This window comes from Stegodyphus dumicola, chromosome 7, assembly GCF_044657685.1.
Source record: "Stegodyphus dumicola isolate Sdum_Otavi_A_Nest chromosome 7, ASM4465768v1".
NCBI lineage: Eukaryota > Metazoa > Arthropoda > Arachnida > Araneae > Eresidae > Stegodyphus > Stegodyphus dumicola.
In genome coordinates, this window is record NC_140774.1 from 203,085,387 (window position 1) to 203,106,262 (window position 20,876).

General features: G+C 33.5%; 1 protein-coding gene across 1 annotated transcript in view; it reads right to left on the reverse strand.

Annotated features, from left to right (window-relative positions):
* Window positions 1-556: 556 nt before the first annotated feature.
* Window positions 557-20,876, reverse strand: part of LOC118194181 (DNA repair protein XRCC3-like) — a 38,239-nt gene continuing 17,919 nt past the window's right edge. The window contains exons 4-6 of the mRNA XM_035365392.2: window positions 6,155-6,294; window positions 4,567-4,776; window positions 557-1,468 (exon numbers count right to left, since the gene is read on the reverse strand). Of these exons, the coding sequence (XP_035221283.1) occupies window positions 1,241-1,468; window positions 4,567-4,776; window positions 6,155-6,294 (578 nt within the window). The 3' untranslated portion in view covers window positions 557-1,240. The remainder of the gene's footprint in view (window positions 1,469-4,566; window positions 4,777-6,154; window positions 6,295-20,876) is intronic.

Genomic DNA, 20,876 nt, shown 5'->3' on the forward strand with positions numbered 1-20,876 from the left:
TGTCTGGTCCACATGTCCATATTAAAACACTTTATCTTAATCTAGTTACTAATGAGGGAAGGAAAATGGGCACATATATTGAAAATCATTAATACTAAATTTTAGTGCTGTTGCTACAGATTTATGAACTGCATTCTGCCCATTAATAGTTCCCGAAAAAAATAAGTTATCACAATGTGTTTTTCTATTTATTTTCATGAGGCTGAAGAAATATGATGAAAGAAGATATGAGGTTTTATTAATTAAAGAACTGAATAAAATATCAATAATTTTCCTTAACCGTTGAATAAAATATCAACAGTTCCTTAACAATGGCATTACCGCTTTTATCCAGTCTTAAGATTTATTGTCACATTATATCACCTCGTTACTTTAATTTTATTTTCTGCAATGACCTACATATTATCCTAATGAATGGAAAGTTATGAAAACAAAGTTATAGTCATATTATAAATCTAGCCAATAAATTGTGCTTAAATACAGCTCTTTCATGAGCAGATTCAAAAAACCATGCTGCTTAGAGAATTCAGGAAGTTCATAAAATAATAACACAAGATATTTAAATATATCATTTAATATACCAAATAGATTTAAACTGAATATTAAAATATAGTTAAAAACATATTACTTTAAATATAATTTATAGAGTGAATTATTTTGACATTAACTACACTATATATTGTGCAAACGATAAAATGAATGCCGAGCTATTGTGAAAAAATTCAAGGGACACGTAATAAATCTGATTGTCTGTCCAATTATAAAAAAAAAATGAGCTGAAATTTCACAAAGGACAAGGGTATTTCTGTTATCAATATATTACTACAACTCATTTCTCTCAGTCTGGTGATTTCATTTTTCAGTCCTTATATGAAATTGTTGCTTGGATAGCACGTATTACAATGGGCACCTTTCAATTGTCTGATAAGATTTCTGCACCCTTAAGTGTCATATGTACACTTAATAAATATAATTTCATTCAGAGTTATGACTGCTTCTTTGATTATCAGTGTTATAGCATAAACCATGAGTTTTCCATATTATTCTTTGGATCAGTTTTTATTTACTGTCTCCTTACTTAATTTTCACATCATAATTATGCATGCTAGTTCACAAAAATATATATAAAGTACTTTTTATAATTCCATGATATGTAGGATTCATGCATAGTAAAATAGGTGCTGGCTTCATAAACATTTACTTGAAAAATATTCTGAAAAATCATTGAATTTCGATATTTTTAAATAATTTCAATACCGTTTGTAGTGATTTTAAAATTAACTAATATATTTTGGTGATAAGATGAATAGACTAACTCAAGAATACGTATTACTTGTTCAACAGATGAAGTTTGTCTAGATAATATGCATCGAGTGGTTAAGATATTAGACCACAACAATCCTAAAGATGGAATATCTAAAGCTGTGAGGGAACCAACATTTAAATTGTTTTGTTTATATCCACTGACCTGCAACAAAAAATTTCTTATTAAATCAATTATAATTTTATATTAAGAAATAATTTATGAAATCTCATCTTATCTAATAAGTGAAAAAAAGAAACTTTAGTTTTTATTGAATTAAAAATAATTTTATAAAATTAAACATAAAAATTGTTGGATTGGAAACATTAATAAAATGCCAGTGTTTAATAGGAAAGGAAAAAACAGTATACAGATACAGCATACAATGACATCCAGATATGATTACCATGTATTAAAACTACTCATAGTTATTTCTATTTTGCAGTACAGGTCTTTATTGACCATACTTGTCATTAATTTTATAAATACATAGATAAGGTTTAATGTTTCAAGTTTTCTATTACTTCACTTCAGAAAGCCTTTCACTTCCAAAATAATTTTAACCTTTTTACTGTCATACCTGAAATAATCTCAGACACAGCACTGGTATATCAAAATGTCTAGCCCAAGAATTACTCGGGGAAATTTTTTTTTTTTTTTTTTTTTTTTTGAGTGTATTATATTGTTATACCCGAATATATATCATGGTAAGTTTATTTCAGCTACAGTTCAACAGATGGCAGTACTTTACTGAAGGTTTCACAGGATAGAGCTTTATGTTCAAAGCACGTGGCAATTTTTTTTGATTGCATGGCAAACATTTTATTTTTGAAGTAAAAAAAATTTACAATTTATGCACCCAAATCATCAAAATAACTTGACAGCTAAAGGATTAAAAAAAATCTGAAGGCTTTCAGATTTTATATTATGCCCAAAGGGAATTTTTTTTAACGTTTTGTGCATTACCTTTATTAATTAAATATCATGTTCTATGCACTTAAACCATAAAATTCAATTCAACAGCAATATCACAAAATATTTAAATTTCCAATAGTCTCACACGCTGGAGATAAAAAATGTTTTTTCATAGAGTGTTGCCATTGCTCACTTTGAAATCGTTGAGTTTCTTCATCAAACTCATAAATGCTTACAAAACATAAAATAAATTGTAAAACAAATTCCACATTTGGGCTTCCAGATGCCCATATTTAGGTGGAGGGGTATGCTATTTAAAATTTTATGGTGCTAGGTACCATTGTTTTATCACAATGCGACAAACATATATACAGATTCTTCATTATTTCATTTCTTTAAATATAATACAGGGCTCTACTATTTGGTGGCAACAATTTAAAAAGTGATTTGCCATTTATAGTGAATCAATGCAAAATGCCAAAACGGAATTAATAGCTCTTCTGGGAAAATTGCCCCTTTCGGCTTACCTTTTGGCTTTACCTTTATCATTGGAGAGTTTTTTCACTTTTCTTTAAAGTTTTCCTGCGTATACAGTAGTTGATGTAATAAAAAATACAGAAGCGGTATCATAAGGGGATGGTAAGGCTTTAATTTCAATAAATCAAAAGACAGGAATTTCAATTTTGAGGATAAATCCCAGCAATTCTATAGAAATATGCCAAACTATGGTATGAATGTTTAACATAAACACTTAAAAAATTAACAAATTTGTCAGTTTGCCTGTACTGTTTGTCATTTCCACAAATTTCTACAATTCTGAGGAAGCAGCTAGTAAATAAATTTACCATGCTGTATAAGAAACTGTCATTGAATGACAGCCTGCCAGGACATAACTTTTCATTCTGTCGCAAAACCTTCACAACAACTGCAAGAGACATCATTCTAAAGATATCAAGCAAATTGAAAAAGTATGACCAAATGCTCAGTTACACCTACAAGTCTAAATTAAATTATTTAATTAGGAAAAGCACACACAGATTATCTATATAAAGAAAAAAACTCTCATAGAAAACTGTTTAGCAAATTGGGTGCATTGTAATTATCTGCACTACCACCATGCACAATAAGTATTCATAAGGCAATGCAGTAGGCAACCACAATGTCACCAAGTATTTATGTATGAACTCGGCTAAGTGCATAGCATATGTCCATTTAAGCATGCATGCATTCGCATTTAACACTCACTTTTCTGATTAAACAGATTGATTTTCTGATATATACAGAGTATATTTGTTTTCCTTATAATTAATCATGATGGTTTAGTTTATTTTATGAGATAAGCCTCAACTGCTATCTGCCTAAGGGAAGGGATGCCTTCATGGAGAACGTTCTAAGGGAAACTGGCTCATATACACGTTACACATGGGAAAAACATGAAAATGCCCATGCAGCCAGCCTATTTGCGGGATTTGAACCTCGAACTGAACTACCAGTGTTCAGCGACTTTACCGCTTGCCCACTGGTGGCTTAATTAACCATAATGGAACTATGGTACAGATGAAAAAAAAAAGCGGCACATTTTTGCTGAAATACAACATTTTGACCAACAACAGAAAGAGCAAAAGTTCACATGCTATGAATTTTACTGCTTAATTGACAAAATTTTATGGAAATGCAATGTGAAAAACTGCAAGTACTAAGATTGTGCAATTCTGTGCGTGTGTTTTAGTCCCTAATGAAAAAGATTGCTGTGTACCTGAAGAGAACAACAGCATAAAAAAACTGCAGAAGGATTTTTTGAGAAAGGTAAGAGTTTTATTACCCACATTTCTTGCTTTTTAAAAACATTCATTGATTAGTTCCTCTTTTATGGGATTTTCAGTACACAGACATTTTGAAAATTGTGTTGCATTTCCTGTACTAGCTCGGCGAAAAGTTAGTCACAAATGCTTTGAAGTTACCAATACATTTCTTAGCAAGGCTGCAGATAATGAGAAAGTATCAAAAACTTGTTCATATATACATTAGAGATGGGGAAAATCACAAACCCCAGGCAGTCAACCTGTTCAACTATTAGGACACAAAACCTCAAGTAAACGAAGATAAATTTTCCATTATGAGAAAAAGTAAGCAGTTCTCATAACAGTGCAGTTGCACACTTTAATTATGTAAAAGAATCCTAAAGGATTTTTAAGGAAATAGGTAGAACTCATTTGTATTTTAACTCATCATAAGTGACTGATATCCAATGTCTGATATGAATTATAATCAAAACGAAAATGATATTATCAAGTTAAAAAAGAGAGCAAATTTGTTAAATCAATCAGTGGCTTAAAATGAAAACTTACCTGATTTATACATACAACTGCCATTCGGTAATAATTTGCCAATTTCCATATCTCACTGGCAAATTTTTGTATTAATTGTGTTCTTACGCTTGAGTTCTCATACTCGCTTCGTAAGAGAGCAGCCACGGAGTCAATTATGATTAATTTAGGCCTTTTTCCTTTCTGTAATAGGTTTGGCAAACTTTGTTGTAGAACATGCATCATTTCATTCTAGAAGAGAAAAATAACTCAATTAAATGTTTTAAAAATGAAAGTTCTGTGTATTATAACTCAGTATAAATTAATGGCAACTTTTGTCTCTCGAAGGCTTGGTGTCATCTTGTGTTAAGATGTTTCCTTTTTTTGTGGTAAGAAAGTTTTACAATTTCTCTCCCCCCCCCACTGACTCCAGATACTCATGTAAGGTTTTTACCCTGAGAGTTTCTTAACAAGTGAAGTAATAAGGTTATTTTTCATTAAAAACTCGCTTATAAATTTATTCTTATAGCAGAATTTCTCATAATGCATAATGCTGAATTTTTACTCTACAAGGTATTTCTCCTGCCTTCTTAACATGTGTTTGTGGTGCAGTACTCAGCACGCTTGACAAGCATTCGAGAGGTCCGTGGTTTGAGTCCCAGTGAAGGCATTGCTCATTTTTAACATCTGCTTCGAAATAACCTAATGACTCTACAGTGGCACCCAAACTAAAAAGTGGTAGATGATGATTCTTTACCACCAGAATTTGGCAATTGGGTCTACTAAACCCAGTCACCCTTTACAAGGGAGAATATATAAAGTATTTCTCCCGCTTTCTTAGCATGCCTTCGCAGTGTAGTGGTCAGCAAGCTCGACACGTATTCAAGAGGTCCGTGGTTTGAGTCCCAGCTAGGGCATTGCTCATATAACAGTAGTAACTCAAAAATGACCATATCATTTCCAGATTCAAATCCCTCCCTCACCCTGTGTATTTTGAATACCCTTTATAAGATTAGTAATATGGCTAGTATTTCCTAGGGATTTTGTTTACCCATTAGAATATTTTTCACAAAAGCTACCTTACGTTCAGATAAAATTACTATGTAAAACCTTATTGATTTTTTTAAAATTCAAGGTAATACTATGTACATAAATTATTTTAGAAGTTTTCTTAGTCCCAGATACAAAAAAAATTGCTGTTGGTATTGCACACATAGTGGACAATAATTAAAATATGATACTTCTGTGTTAAATCCGTTACCTCGGTCAAATGTGAAAACCATAAGATTAGTCATCAGAACTGCCAAATGTTTAATGTATCATAAAATCTTTATTTAACAATTTAAATTTGTAGTTTATATTATTTTCTTTTGATATGTTGATAATGTTTGGTGATAAATATTTCTGTGATAGTAATACATAGTCTTACATTCAACAATTACTCTTACATTCAACATTTAAAGATATGAATTTATACAAAAATTATTTCAAATGAGTAATAATTTAGTAAAGTGATGTACCTTACCTTACAGAGACACCATTACAGCTAAACGAAAAATACAAATTTTGGTAACAAAATTAATACAAAACAGCTGTTAAATTGCTATCTAAAATATAAGGCAACACTTACAATATTATGCACCTTTTTCAATATAAGACCATCAGTTACATTTTTGATTTTAGATGAAGCATGCTGTTTTTGAACAGCTTTTGCCAACTGTATAAATCTCTTAATTGGAAAATCTCCTTCTGAATGAATGTATAACACCTCTAGAGGAAAGATCAGTATATATAACAAATTATGTATCCAAAAATTTTGTTATAATAGACAAACATTTTAAGCACAATTATCACAAAATGTCTGCTACATATAATAATTTTTCATTGGGCGGGGTAGAACATAAAAGAAACTAAATTAAGGAAAATAAGAAAAAGGAAATTTAATAAGCAAAGTAAAACATCTTTTAGCTGTAAACCGACCTAATAACATAATTTAAATATGAAACTTGCATTAATCACAAAAATATAATACATTAAGCATTATTATGTGTTACAGATAAGCCATTCAAAATACAATGGAATGTTGCACTCTTTTAAGACAATTTTTTACAATACATTATTTCAAATTCAAAGTTAGGACAAAATTCATAGTTCTTTTTTTTTTTTAAAAGTCATACCATTTGGCACATTTTGTGTTTTGATATAATTCTTCAGCACCAGGCATTGCCAGTTTGGCTTTTTTTTTTCTATTGGTGATAAATGTTTTAAGTAGATTTAGTTAATAACCATAACTTGTACAGCCAGTATGTTTTTCATCTAATCACAGTATTTTTTCCTGTACTAAATTCTGTGATTTGCTGCAATAGAAGGAAATGCCATGGACTGAACTATTATATTTTCTGACTGCTGAAATGGATGCAAATTATGAACATTTCACAGTAAATCATTCTAATAATTTTGTTGATCTGGATACTCGGCATCATATCCAGTCTGCTGAGAGCTTGTGGAGTAGTGCAAAATTGTGCAATAAATCCCAAAAAGGACTGTCAGCCAATATTTAGATTATTTAATTTAATTTATAGAGTTGCACGCATTCCAAAGGTGAAATGTTTTCTTCTATGCTAAATGCCCTTTTCAATTTTATGTTTAGTCTTATGCGATTTTTAGCACAAAATTTATGAATTACTGTTATTTAATATTTTGATTTTTCACATTTAATTAAAGATGCAATAAACAGAAGTATTCTTGTTTTCATTTTATGTTTTTGATCTTACATTCCCCCCTTTCTTTCTGAAAGGGGATTTCATGAATAAAACTGATAAGGGAAAATTACCAACAGAAATTAAGCTAAAAAAGCAGGCGGAAAAATTGATAAATAAACAATAATAAAAATAAAACAAAAAGATTTTGGGAAGGGGACACTAAGTATCAAGTACTCTTTCTAAAATTATTATAGGATGAAGCCTTTTTATGTACGTACGTGCCTATATCATTAGCATTATGCAAGAATCATATGACATGGGATAATGTTGAAATGATGCAGAAGAGTGATTTATTAAAAGCAGTTTCTACTTTTAGAACAGAAAGGGGAATAGGCAAATTAAAGTGCTAAGGAATAATTTCAAATTAAAATCAGAAGTTTCATTTCTGCAATTAAAAAAAAAAAAAAAAAAAAAAAAAAAAACGTACACACACATAAATTTCATTATTTAAAATTTAATTAACTTTAATACTCTTTTTACGAATGGAGAATGCTTGTTAAATTAATATATATATATATATATATTTTAATTTTACTTCAAAAAAATTTTTGTACTTTATTTCAAAAACATTTTTGATGTTTTACAATCCTTAATAGTTTGCTACTATTTTTTTACATAATGTTATAGTTTGCATTTTTACAATTTTTTACACATTTTACAATACTTCACAGTTAGCAATATTTTTGCAACAGAACACACATTTTACATTACTTAAAAGTTTACAGAATAGAAAAATAGATCTAACAGCTAGCAGCTTAACACTCAACTTAACCTTATATTAGCACCCTCTACTTACAAAGTTAGCAGAAACACTACTTAACATCACTTAGTTTGGCAAATGCTGCTACACTCTCCAAATACAAATATAGTTGGTAAGTTAAATTAAAACTTACTATTTACTTAAGTATCTAGTTTCTTTTTTATTTATATGCATAATTTGTGTCGGGGAAGTTTTCTGTAGGCAAGAGTTTTTCTAAATTACTTTGATTTTCTATTCTTAATTGACCTTTTTTATTTTAATTCTAGTCATTTACTTGCTAATTTTTCAAAACTCCACTTATTTAAATTTCTTTTTAGTAATTCACAGCATTTGGTTCTACTTTTGGCTTTGAATTTTACTTTTACCCTTGCCTACGTGGATGACGAAACGCAAATTGAATAATTGAAGAGTTAGGTTTGGAGGCAACTTACCCTTGATAAGTCTGTCTTCTGCCTGCTCAACAATTATTCACTTATGCATTTTTTTGGAATTATATATTTATTCATGGATTTTGATACTTGCACTTGATTTACATATGCTTTCAGAATTTAAATGATATTGTAGATTAGTTAGTTCGCAGCAATAATGAATCATTTATTTGTTTGCAATTAAATTTCATTAATTTTTAATTTGCTTTTTACGAATAGAGAATGTTTGCTAAATTTATGTATATATAAGGGAATATAAAAAGGAAGGATTGAAGTAGAATAAATTTAAAGCATCTAAATTGATTATTAAATTGGAATAAAAGCACGGCAATTCCTCTATTATATAATAATTGCAAACGTGTATAAGAGGTTTAACACAATATCAAAACAAATGCAATTAAAGAAAGAATTCATAGTAAAGCAAACTCGAAAAATAAATCTTTTTACGGTTTTTGATCTCAAATGGACTAGGAGAATGAAACATATTAATCGACTTATATGAAGCTTTAATTCATTTTCCCCCGATGAGTTCTGAATTGGAGTTTCAATGAAAGGAGATTAATTTTTATTTGTATAATTTTGTATATTTTCCCTTTCGCATTTTTATTTTTTGAGTTTGTTCTACAAGGAATTCTTACTTTAATTGGATTTGTTTTGATATTGCATTGAACCTCTTATACACAGTGTCAATTATTAGATTATAGAGGAATTGACTTGCTTTTATTCCAATTTAATGATCAATTTAGATGCTTTAAGTTTATATATACACCTGTCCCTCGATTTACATAGAAGATAGGTTCCGCACAAAACCGTGTAAACCAAAATCTTGGATTTTGCTGTGAAAAAAAAAAAAAAAAAAAGAGAGAGAGAGAGAGAAAGAAAGAAACTAAATGTGCATAATTTAGTTATTTATTTACATAAAACTAAAGTAAGACATCTTAAAATAAATAAGGTTATACTTCGTTCATAAAATAACAAATATATGTAGGTAATAGAAGTACAAATTTAATTTATTTTGCATTAGGAAAATCACTTTCATGAACTATTAGTCTTTTCTTCTTGATTAGTATGATGTCACTTTCATCACTTGAGCATTCTTGATAAGATTCTGCTTCAATGGTTGACGGATTAGAGAATATTTCAGATTGTCAAGACTTTGTAGTGAAATCTGTAATTAACCAATTGCCTAGGTTTTCTTTCTAAATCTTTGTAACTTCCTCATATTGATTTAAGCATTTACTAAGCTCCCGATGGAATCAGAGAGCTTGCCCAACATTCATGTTAATATTGTAAAAAATTATTACCTAATTTTCTCTCCAATTCAAGTTTTACACTAATGATTCTTCCTGTGAATGCAACTGGTTCAGATTGCTCTTCACCAGAATCATTGTCTTCATCATATTTATTTGTTTTATGAATCATGTCAACTAACTCATCCTCATTTAGTTCTTCATCAGCCATTATTTCTTCAATATCTGCCTGAACTAAATCCTCAAAACGTCTCTTCCTACAGTTTATGCCAATTTAATGATCTGAGAATATTCATGCTATAATGGTTATATATCATTCTCATCTTTAGCAGCATCAGGCCATATTGCTTTCCAGCATGCATTGAGCATTGATTGTTTAATCTGAGTATATGACAGTTCAACATGCATAACACAATCTAAGATTGTAAATTTCTTCCAAGCATTAGATTCATCATTCTCCATTTGTTCTAAAATATACCTGAAGGTTTGTTTGGTGCATTATCAATTAATAGAAGAGCCTTAAAAGGCAATCCCTTTTTACTTAAATAATGTTTTACATCTGGGACAAACACGTTAAGAAACTATTCATTGAAAGCTATGACAGTGACCCATGCTTCCAATAAATGGGGAGATAATTTATGTTTATTCTCTAAATGTGTGTTTGATTTGTTAATAACAATGGTTTCATTATATAATCAACTGAAGTGCTACAACAGAAAAGAATTGTTATATAACTTTTCGTTACCTTATGATTACTAGCTGATTTGCAAGCTTTAGCTAAATAGGTTCTTTCAGGCAGTTTTTTCAGAAAAACCCGGACTCGTCAGCATTGAAGATCTGATCAGAAGCATAGGAGTTGGTGGCAATGATTTAAGCAAATATTGCTGGATATTGTTGTGCTGCATTTAAATCAGCAGATGTACTTTCTCCTTTCAGTCTTAGATTACGCAAAGAATATCTTTGTTTAAATCTCTCAAACCAACTATAATTTGCGAAAAAAGATACCTTTTTTCATCTGACAATGACTGATTCTTAAGTGCTTTATAAATCTTTAAAGCCTTATTTGTAATAGCATTAGTATCAACTAAAATCCGTTTTTGATTTTGGTCCATATCACTAATGCCTTTTCCATATTTTCTATTGTATTATTTCTTACTGCTGCAAGTTCCAGCTTCTACACTTTTTCTAATGGAGACTTCATTTTTTCTAATTGCCCTTATTGTGGCTTCATTCATGGAGTAAAATTTAACAACATCTGTTACTCTTTGTCTAGTATGTAGACGATCTAATATTTTAATTTTGTTTCTAAAGACATAACTTTTCTTTTTATTTGATTTTTTCCAAATCTTTTGGTATTATAAAACCTTAAAAATTTGCATAAATTATAAAAAATGCCACAAAAAATATAATGTTGAAAGAAAGGTTACCAGTAAAGATTCAAATATGCAGATAAAAATGATGTAAGCTTTGCTATTAAAATAATGATACTGCACTATAGCTTTACTGTTGTGAAATACATACACATACTATAGACATTCCCTTTTTACAACATGGGGAATCCCCGTTCTTGTTGCTGCCACCATTGTTACCAAAGCAATGAGATTCAAAAATGACTTCAAATATATGTATTTGTGTATATGCAGCAGAATATACATTTTTAACAAGTTTTTGAAATCCATTAATTTTTAAATTGTGTAAAACTGAAATCATGTAAAATGGGTAACGTGTAAATCGAGGAATAGGTAGGTGTGTGTGTGTGTATATATATATGTACGATAAAAATGTATGAATCAGAATTATAATATAACTATAAACATAAATTCTTCCTCTCTATTCTAAAATCGTAATAACTTATCTGCATTGCGTCATTCAAATTAATCATGCGATCTTACGTAACCGTTAATACCAGATGCCTCTTGACGATTAATCACCGAATTGTAAACCAAAACTTTTCTCTTCGCCTGCTTCCATCTTTCATAACTACGCACTTCAGCTTTTGCTCTCTACTCTGCTGTAATTTCGCTGGCTTGCTTTCTATCCCAACAATATCAAAAATGTAAATCTTCTGTAGAAAGGCACGACTAGAGTGCCAAGTGATTGTGGCCACAAATATCAATTGGAAATAAAAATGGAATTAAAACTGCCTTAACTGCCAAGTTCTTTAAATACTACGCAATCAAAATTCTTCTTCAATATGGATCTAAGCACGCATCTACAGTGCTCCGTCTTTTCTTTTGCTTTTATTATAACAATTAAGTCAGCAGGATAGTTTCCTGCAGCCTGAAACCTCAATGTAAAATTTAATTCAGCTCTTCAAATCATCGTTTTGTGATAAATCCAAGATAATGTGAAAGAAGTGAATCATAAAGTTTGTTTTTTCAGTGTTTAAAAAATAACAGATCATTCTTCTGCTGTGGTGTTTTGCAAGTGCTTCAAAAGAATAATCACGCGTAGTGTTTACAGATTGAAAGTAATCTCTCGATAAATTGAGAAGTTCGAATGCCTAGTGAAAAAGAAATCATCAGTGAATTACCGCTTAGGGATTCAGCATTACAGCGGGTTCAAGGTCGATCCGAGTTAGTGTTTGCAAGTATGTGCGACAGAAAATTATTTGCACTTCCGCTTTTTCAACAACTCAAAAATTATTACATTCGTGTGAATCTAGCTCAGGAACTAAATTATTTAATGTGCTTCGGATTCTATAGTTTTCATTTCAACTTTGGTTAAAATTTCTGCAATTTGTTTTGAGAAAATCTAAAATTCTTGTTGATTAATTTTTCTAATTTTTCATCATTATGTGTGAGCAAATTAAGTAACGAATTTTAAGCTATTTAAATTATTCGTAGGATTGGAAGGATATTAAGATAAGTTTTTATGTTTTTGAAATTTTGTTGAGAATTTTGAATACGAATTTTATAATTATTTTAAAAATAAAGGTGTAAAAAAATAAGTGAAATTATTACAGATATGTAATGTGAAATTATGGTAAATGCATGTTAAATTTATGGGTGATTGTACGTTAAGTATAGTGTATGTCGAGGGAGTACTGGGTTCTTAAGCAGAGGCCTGTAATTACCTCTGTACAGTTTTTCCCTTCACCCTCTTCAAGTAAGATAATGTTGGAGGCTCTCATTTTATCAATGCATGTAAATTTTTTATATTATTATCATTATATTTTTTTTATTATGGAATGAATTAGTGCAGTTCTCAAAGGCCAGTTACCTTAATGCAAGGAACGGAGGCCTTTTCAAGTAACTGCCTAGGCACCCTGGGCCACCAGTGCATAGAACACACTGGTTAGCTCAAGAGGACAGCCCTATTGATGGATATGTTTGTTTAGAAGTATTGCGAGGCTTCCAGTTTGGTAAAATCAGGAATTGTAAATGAAAGATGATAACGATGAAACAATAATTTCTGAAGCTTACTCCTATTATTATATGGTATTAAAATATAATTTATCAATATGAAAATTAATATCATAAATATTTATGTGCATTACATTTAATTATAAGTAATGACTATGTAAAAGTTTATTTTGTGATACTCTGTGATAACAAGAACCTTCCCTGAAGAATTATGATTATGTGAACTCTCAAACAAAAAGACTTTTGGACTGAAATGCTGAAAAATTCAATAGGACTCTAAAAATTAAGAATCTGTTTTAAAAAAAATTGATATTTATAAATAATACTTTACAGGATCAAAATTTTATTATTTATTTATATATTTTTTTAATTTGCTAGTGCTTTAACTCTTTCTCTTTAAAAAGGCTTCTCTGTCGCTACGCCTTTTTCTTTTTGAAGGGGGGGAAATATGTAAGATAAAAATGTATGAATCAGAATTATAATATAACTATAAACATAAATTCTTCCTCTCTATTCTAAAATCGTAATAACTTATCTGCATTGCGTCATTCAAATTAATCATGCAATCTTACGTAACAGTTAATACCAGATGCCTCTTGACTATTAATCACCGAATTGTAAATCAAAACTTTTCTCTTCGCATGCTTCCATCTTTCATAACTACGCACTTCAGCTTTTGCTCTCTACTCTGCTAATATGTAATTTTGCTGGCTTGCTTTCTATCCCAACAATATCAAAAATGTAAATCTTCTGTGGAAAGGCACGACTAGAGTGCCAAGTGATTGTGGCCACAAATATCAATTGGAAATAAAAATGGAATTAAAACTGCCTCGACTGCCAAGTTCTTTAAATACTATGCAATCAAAATTCTTCTTCAATATGGATCTAAGCATGCATCTACAGTGCTCCGTCTTTTCCTGTGCTTTTATTATGACATATATATGTATATATATATAATTACAAAACAATTCTTTTGAAAACAAAACACAAACATGCCTAGTATTTTCACGCGTTAAGCAGCAGAAAAAATATCATTAAAGTAAGAAATTTAAAACTAATATTTCACAAACAGCAGAAATTGAAATTCATAATTAATAATTTTCAAATAATCATATAAGTGCAACAAAGAATTTAAAATATTAAAACCAAAACATTTCAATCAAGCAAAATATATATATGTATAAGAGAGACATACACAGTATTTCATTACTTTTATTCTGAATTAATCATTCCGATGTTTATAAATTATGATCAAGTAATTAATTATATTAAAAAATCAGTTAATTTAACATTCATTATTTATTAGCCAAAAATACAACAAATAATTTTTCTTTATAAAATCACATAATAAGTGCTCTAATAGTAACAGCAGTATTTTAATATTTATTCAGTGGAGTAGATCAGTTCAAAAGAGAGTTTGTAGCATATTAATAATAGACTTAATTCATTCCCTTTCAAAATGAAAATAATTCAAAAAACAACATGAAACTAAGTGTGTGTTTTACATTATATTCAAATTAACACATTTAAATTTATCTATAAAAAATACAAACATTATTTAAGCTAAAAAGCTTTGCCTCTGTTGCGTGCGTACGGGTTCGTTATGAAATGAATGCACAAGTCCGATGAAAAATTAACAATTTATTATAATCACAACAAAAATGCTTAAATTTTCTCAAATTATCATGCAGTATTACAATATCTCACAGTAGTTATCTTTTAACTACTCAAATGTCCAATAGAACGTAATTCAAAACAGCTAAAGAACGCTAATCCGCGAATTCGCTACAATCAACAAGAGCAGTTTTCTAAACAACAACAAACTAAGCAACTACTACAAACTGAGATGTTTCCCTCCTTTTATAAGATTTTAAAATCACGCGCTAGAATTTTCCAGCACTTTCTTGAAATCAAAAAGAGATATTTATTTATTTAACGCACGCGCTCTTCTATTTTTAATTTTTCCAGCTTAGCTTTCTTTTAATATTCGTCACGCGCTGCACTGAGCGAGAAATAAAACCATTTAATTTATAATTGAACTAACATTAGCTTTTTAAATACCAAATTCGTAACACTGCCCCCTTCCCAAGGACTGCACGTCCCGGGCAGTACAATCCCTGGACAGGAAGCTAAACTTACAACTGTGGCATAAATGCAACTGAGGCATAAACATTACATTACAATATCAAACAATATAAACAATAAATGCAATAACTAACTTAAACAAATCAAATGCTAAATGCAAATCAAATACTAAATACAAATCAAATCAAATACACATTTATAAACAAAAAGGACCATGGTCTGATACTATTTACAATTATTTACATTACGTACTATGGCCATAGTAATGAGCTAACCTGTCGTAATGAACGACTTTAGGTTTAGAGTTCAAAGACTTACGAATCCGAACCACGACGTCATTCAGCCTTTTTAGGACTGTATACGGGCCATCCCAAGGTGACTGTAATTTCGGACAAAGTCCTTTCCGTCGAGTCGGATTCCACAACCACACCTTGTCTCCTTCGTGGAACTGATGTTCAGTAGCTCTTGTGTCGTAGCGGGTCTTCATCTTCTCCGTCGCCAAGTTGACTCGCTCTCGTGCAAAGTTGTGCATCACTTCAAACCGGGCCTGGAGATCTTGAATATATTCCTCAGACGATGAAGGAGCATCCGGAAAGCGGCCAAACAATAGATCACAAGGCAGACGAAGGTCACGACCGAAGAGCATCTGTGATGGAGAATAGCCGGTAGTCTCATGGACAGCACTGCGGTAAGCCAGTAAAAAGAGTGGTAATTTCTTGTCCCAGTCCTGTTGGTTTCTGGAAACCACTAATGAGAGGTTATTAAGGATGGTTCGATTGAACCTCTCTACCATGCCGTCCGACTGAGGATGCAATCGCGTCGTTTGAGTTTTGTCAATGCCGAGTAGTTTGCATAGTCCTTTGATTACTGCCGAGGCAAAATTCCTTCCCTGATCGGAATGTAACTGAAGAGGCACTCCGAACCTGGAAATCCAGTGCTGTATAATTACCTCAGTTACTGTGACAGCCTCTTGATCAGGAATAGGATAAGCTTCAGGCCACTTGGTGAAGTAATCAATGACAACGAGTATGTATTTGTTGCCATCAGCAGTTCGTGGCAGAGGTCCCAGGATGTCAAAGGCGATACGTTCAAAAGGCGCCCCTACGTTGTAACGTTGCAGCTTGCCTCGGCTGCGTCTCCTCGGTCCTTTCCGACCTGCACAGGCATCGCAAGATCGGCACCACTTTTGCATGTCATCCTTTGCATTATTCCAGTAAAAGCACTCACGAACTCTCTGCAAGGTCTTCATTATTCCAAAGTGACCTCCAGTAGGGGTGCTATGTAACTCTTTAAGGACATCAGGAATGCGGGATCTTGGAAGTATAAGTTGCCATCGGAACGTCTTCCCATCATCCGATTCGAATTTCCGGTATAAGACGCCGTTTCGAATGTGAAGTGAATCCCAGAGTGCCCAATATTTTGGTTGTAGGACTGCAGATAGAAATGTCCTGCCAGGTAGGTTTTCTGTTTGATGACTCCATTAAATCAATTATGGGTTTAATGTCGCGGTCTTCCAGCTGGTCTTTCCTGACTTCATCATCACTCCATGGTTCTCGATCAGCCGATGTTGATGTTGTAATTTGTCTTGCGACCGGAGTCAGCAGCTCGTATTTCGCTTCCACCCTGGAACAATATCGGCAGCTTTCTTGGCAAGGTCTTCTAGACAGGGCGTCGGCGTTTCCGTGTGATGATCCCTTACGATGACGGATAGTGATGTCATATTCTTGGAGTCTCTGTATCCACCTGGCTATTTGACCCTCAGGATTCTTGAAATTTAAAAGCCAGGTCAATGATGCATGATCGGTTCGGAGCAGGAATTTTCTGCCGTATAGATAGTGATGGAACTGTTCTACAGCTTTGACTATGGCGAGCAAATCTTTCCTGGTGACACAATAATTCCTCTCCGGTTTAGACAGGCACTTGCTCCAGTATGCCACTACACGTTCTTGGCCGTCTATTTCTTGGGACAAAATAGCACCAACACTTTCATTACTCGCGTCGGTGTCGAGAATAAATGGTCGGTCAAGCTGAGGATACGTCAGGATTGGAGCAGATGTTAAAGCCTCCTTTAAGTTGTTAAATGCATCCTCGCATTCTTTTGTCCACAAGAACTTCTGGTTGCTCTCTGTCAGCTTGTGTAGGGGTCTTGCGATGGAAGAAAAGTCCTTCACGAATTTCCTATAGTAGGTGCAAAGCCCTAGGAAGCTTCTCAGCTGATGGACATTTTCGGGACGTTTCCAGGATTTAACGGCTGATACCTTTTCAGGATCCGTGCGCACACTTTCTGCAGAGATAACATGTCCCAGGTAAGTCACTTCCTTTCGGAACAATTTGCATTTAGCGGGACTCAGCTTCAGATTGGCTTCTTTCAGTTTCTGAAGCACCTTCCTAAGATTTTCGAAATGTTCTTCAAAACTCTTTCCGACGATGATGATGTCGTCCAGGTATATGAGGCAGGCTTCGTAGGAAAGGCCTTTCAAAACAGTTTCCATAAGACATTCGAATGTTGCCGGCGCATTACACAGTCCAAACGGCATCACCTTGAATTGCCAAAGCCCTTGTCCCGTAGTAAATGCCGTCTTTTCTCGGACTTCAGGCTGTATTTCTACCTGCCAATACCCACTCTTTAAATCAAGTGTTGAGAACCACTTGCTTCCAGAAAGAGTGTCTAGAATGTCGTCAATTCTAGGAAGAGGGTAACTGTCTTTCTTCGTAACCTCATTCAACCGGCGATAGTCGACGCAAAATCTTGTTGAGCCGTCTTTCTTTCTGACTAGGACGATGGGAGATGCCCATGGACTTACTGAAGGCTTGATGACATCGCTTTCTTCCATATCTTTTAATAGTGTTCGCACCTCTTCCTGTTTAGCAAACGGTAGACGTCTTGGATGTTGCTTGATCGGGGGATGATCGCCGGTATCTATTCTATGTTGTGTCAAACTAGTTCGACCCACGTCAGAAGACGAGCGGGAGAAAACAACTTGAAGATCTTTAATGACGCGATCGGCAGCATTCCTCTCTTTATCGTTTAATTGCGCATTCTGCAATAACTCCGATGTAATTCTCTCTGAGGACACGGATTCTTGGATATTACTCTTTCTTTCAACGGTGGTAACTGGAGTACATGCTGCAACCACTTCACCTTTCTTAATAATTCTCCCCTTCTCAGTTACATTGGCGACTCTCACCGGGATAACCGTTCTGGATAGGTCGACAAGTGTTGAGGCTACTAGTACTCCTTTTGGGCTATTACAGTTATTGGGATATTCTATGATGCCGTAGCGGAAATTTCTGTTTTCGGCTATGGATCCAGGAAGTAAAATTTCTGTTCTTGCCGGTATTGTGATATTGTCTTGTGCTATGATTTTATGGACAGATTTAACTTCATCATTGACTCCAAATAACGCTATGTCCTCAGATGTAGAATGCAATTCGTTATTTTTAAAGTCCAAGGAAAAATTGTATTTCCTTAGAAAGTCCAATCCGAGTATGCAAGAATCAGTGATCTCTGCTACATATGCCGTGTGATGGTAAGCGGCACTTCCAAAGGTGATGTTAGCATTTACTTTTCCATCGATGTTGATCTTCTCACCGGACACAGTCTGTAGGGTAACGCAGGGCGGCGTCCAGATAAGTTTGCTTCCCAGTTGTTGAGCCAAATCTTTTCGGATGATGGTAACGTTGGCTCCTGTATCTATCGTCATATTGCAGGGAACTCCATTAATATGTCCTATTATGAATAGTCCATTACTGCCGCCTCTCACTGCAGAAATCTGAAGCGCTTTAAACTGGGGCTTTTCATGATCTGGCAACCTCCGCCCCGCGAGATGGCCACTAATTAGTTTCCCTGCTGTTTGTTAGGAGCGGTCTTAGCATCCGTGCCCTGGGGTGTTCTGCAGTTTCGTCGTATGTGTCCTTCAGCACCGCAGTTCCAGCACCTTACAGTCGGTTTCTTGTCACCAATATTCTGTCTCAAGGCGTTCAGTTGTCTAGTTAAATCGTCTAGACGAGCAGTGACTTGATCCCCTGGCTCCTGGACTTGAGCAGCTCTGACTGGATGGCGGTCTCGACGGGTGGCTTGCTGGGCTGCCTCAAATTTCATGGCATACACTAAAGCGCTTTTCAGATCTTTAACATCCGCCATTCGCAGTGCTTTCTGTATTTCAGGGTCCCGGATGCCATCGATGAAATATTGCAGGGACAGGATTTCCCTTGTTTCTGTCGGGCACTCCGAAAAGGCATGATGTGACAGCCTTTCAACATCCGTGGCGAGCTCCTGAAGCGTTTCGGTGAGCTTCTGTTGACGAGATTTTAATTGGAGCCTGCTGTAGTCTTTTAAACATTTCTCGCCGAAGCGCAGCTCCAAAGTGCCGGATAGAGCTTCGAAATCTAGCCTTTGATTTTCGGGAAGCGTCTGCAGGATATCCGCTGCGTCTGCTCTCAGAGAAGCGGTGAGATGACAGGCCTTAGCCTGGGAATCCCATCCATTCACATCCGCAACGATAGAAAATTGTGTCCTATACACCTGCCAGGAGGTCTTCCCATCATATGTAGATAGTTTCAGAACGGAACGAGCAGGCATCGATAAAAATTTGGAACCTTCAGAATTGTTTCCTACCGTCGCGATGCACTTCTTTAGGCTGTCAACTTCTTTGGCGACGGCAGCAGAAACCCTATCATCAATTTGTTGTTCGACGGCAGAAACTCTTTCTTCAATTTGTTGTTGGAAGGCCGAAACTCTTCCTTCGACTCGTTGCTCCACAGCCGACACTATCTTCTATTTCATCTTTGACAGAAGAAACCTTTTCTTCAATTTGCCCGACTTTATTTTCGACAGCTCCTATTCTGTCTTCCGTAGCCTCAAATTTACTTTCTATTACGCAGGTTATTTCTCTTTTCATTTCGTCTTGACCTGCTTCAATCTTTTCTTGTACAGCTTTTATGTCTTCTTTAAAAGTTACTTGACTAGCTTCCAATTTTTCGTGAACGGCTTCCATTTCCTTTTTAACGGATCTTATCTCTGCTTTAACAGAGTCTTTCATATCTTCTTTAAATGATGCTTGGCCAGCTTCCATCTTTTCTTGGAATGCAGCAAAAGCACTAATGAGCTGTCTCAATTGTTCTTCCATCGCTCTTGTGATTGGCATTCAAATCCCACTTCTGACACCAAAAATTGTTGCGTGCGTACGGGTTCGTTATGAAATGAATGCACAAGTCCAATGAAAAATGAACAAAAATTTATTATTATCACAACAAAAATGCTTAAATTTTCTCAAATTATCATGCAGTATTACAATATCTCACAGTAGTTTTCTTTTAACTACTCAAATGTCCAATAGAACGTAATTCAAAACAGCTAAAGAACGCTAATCCGCGAATTCGCTACAATCAACAACAGTAGTTTTCTAAACAACAACAAACTAAGCAACTACTACAAACTGAGATGTTTTCCTCCTTTTATAAGATTTTAAAATCACGCGCTAGAATTTTCCAGCACTTTCTCGAAATCAAAAAGAGATATTTATTTATTTAACGCACGCGCTCTTGTATTTTTAATTTTTCCGGCTTAGCTTTCTTTTAATATTCGTCACGCGCTGCACTGCGCGAGAAATAAAACCATTTAATTTATAATTGAACTAACATTAGCTTTTTAAATACCAAATTCGTAACACCTCTATGTGCATTTACTGAGTAATTATTGC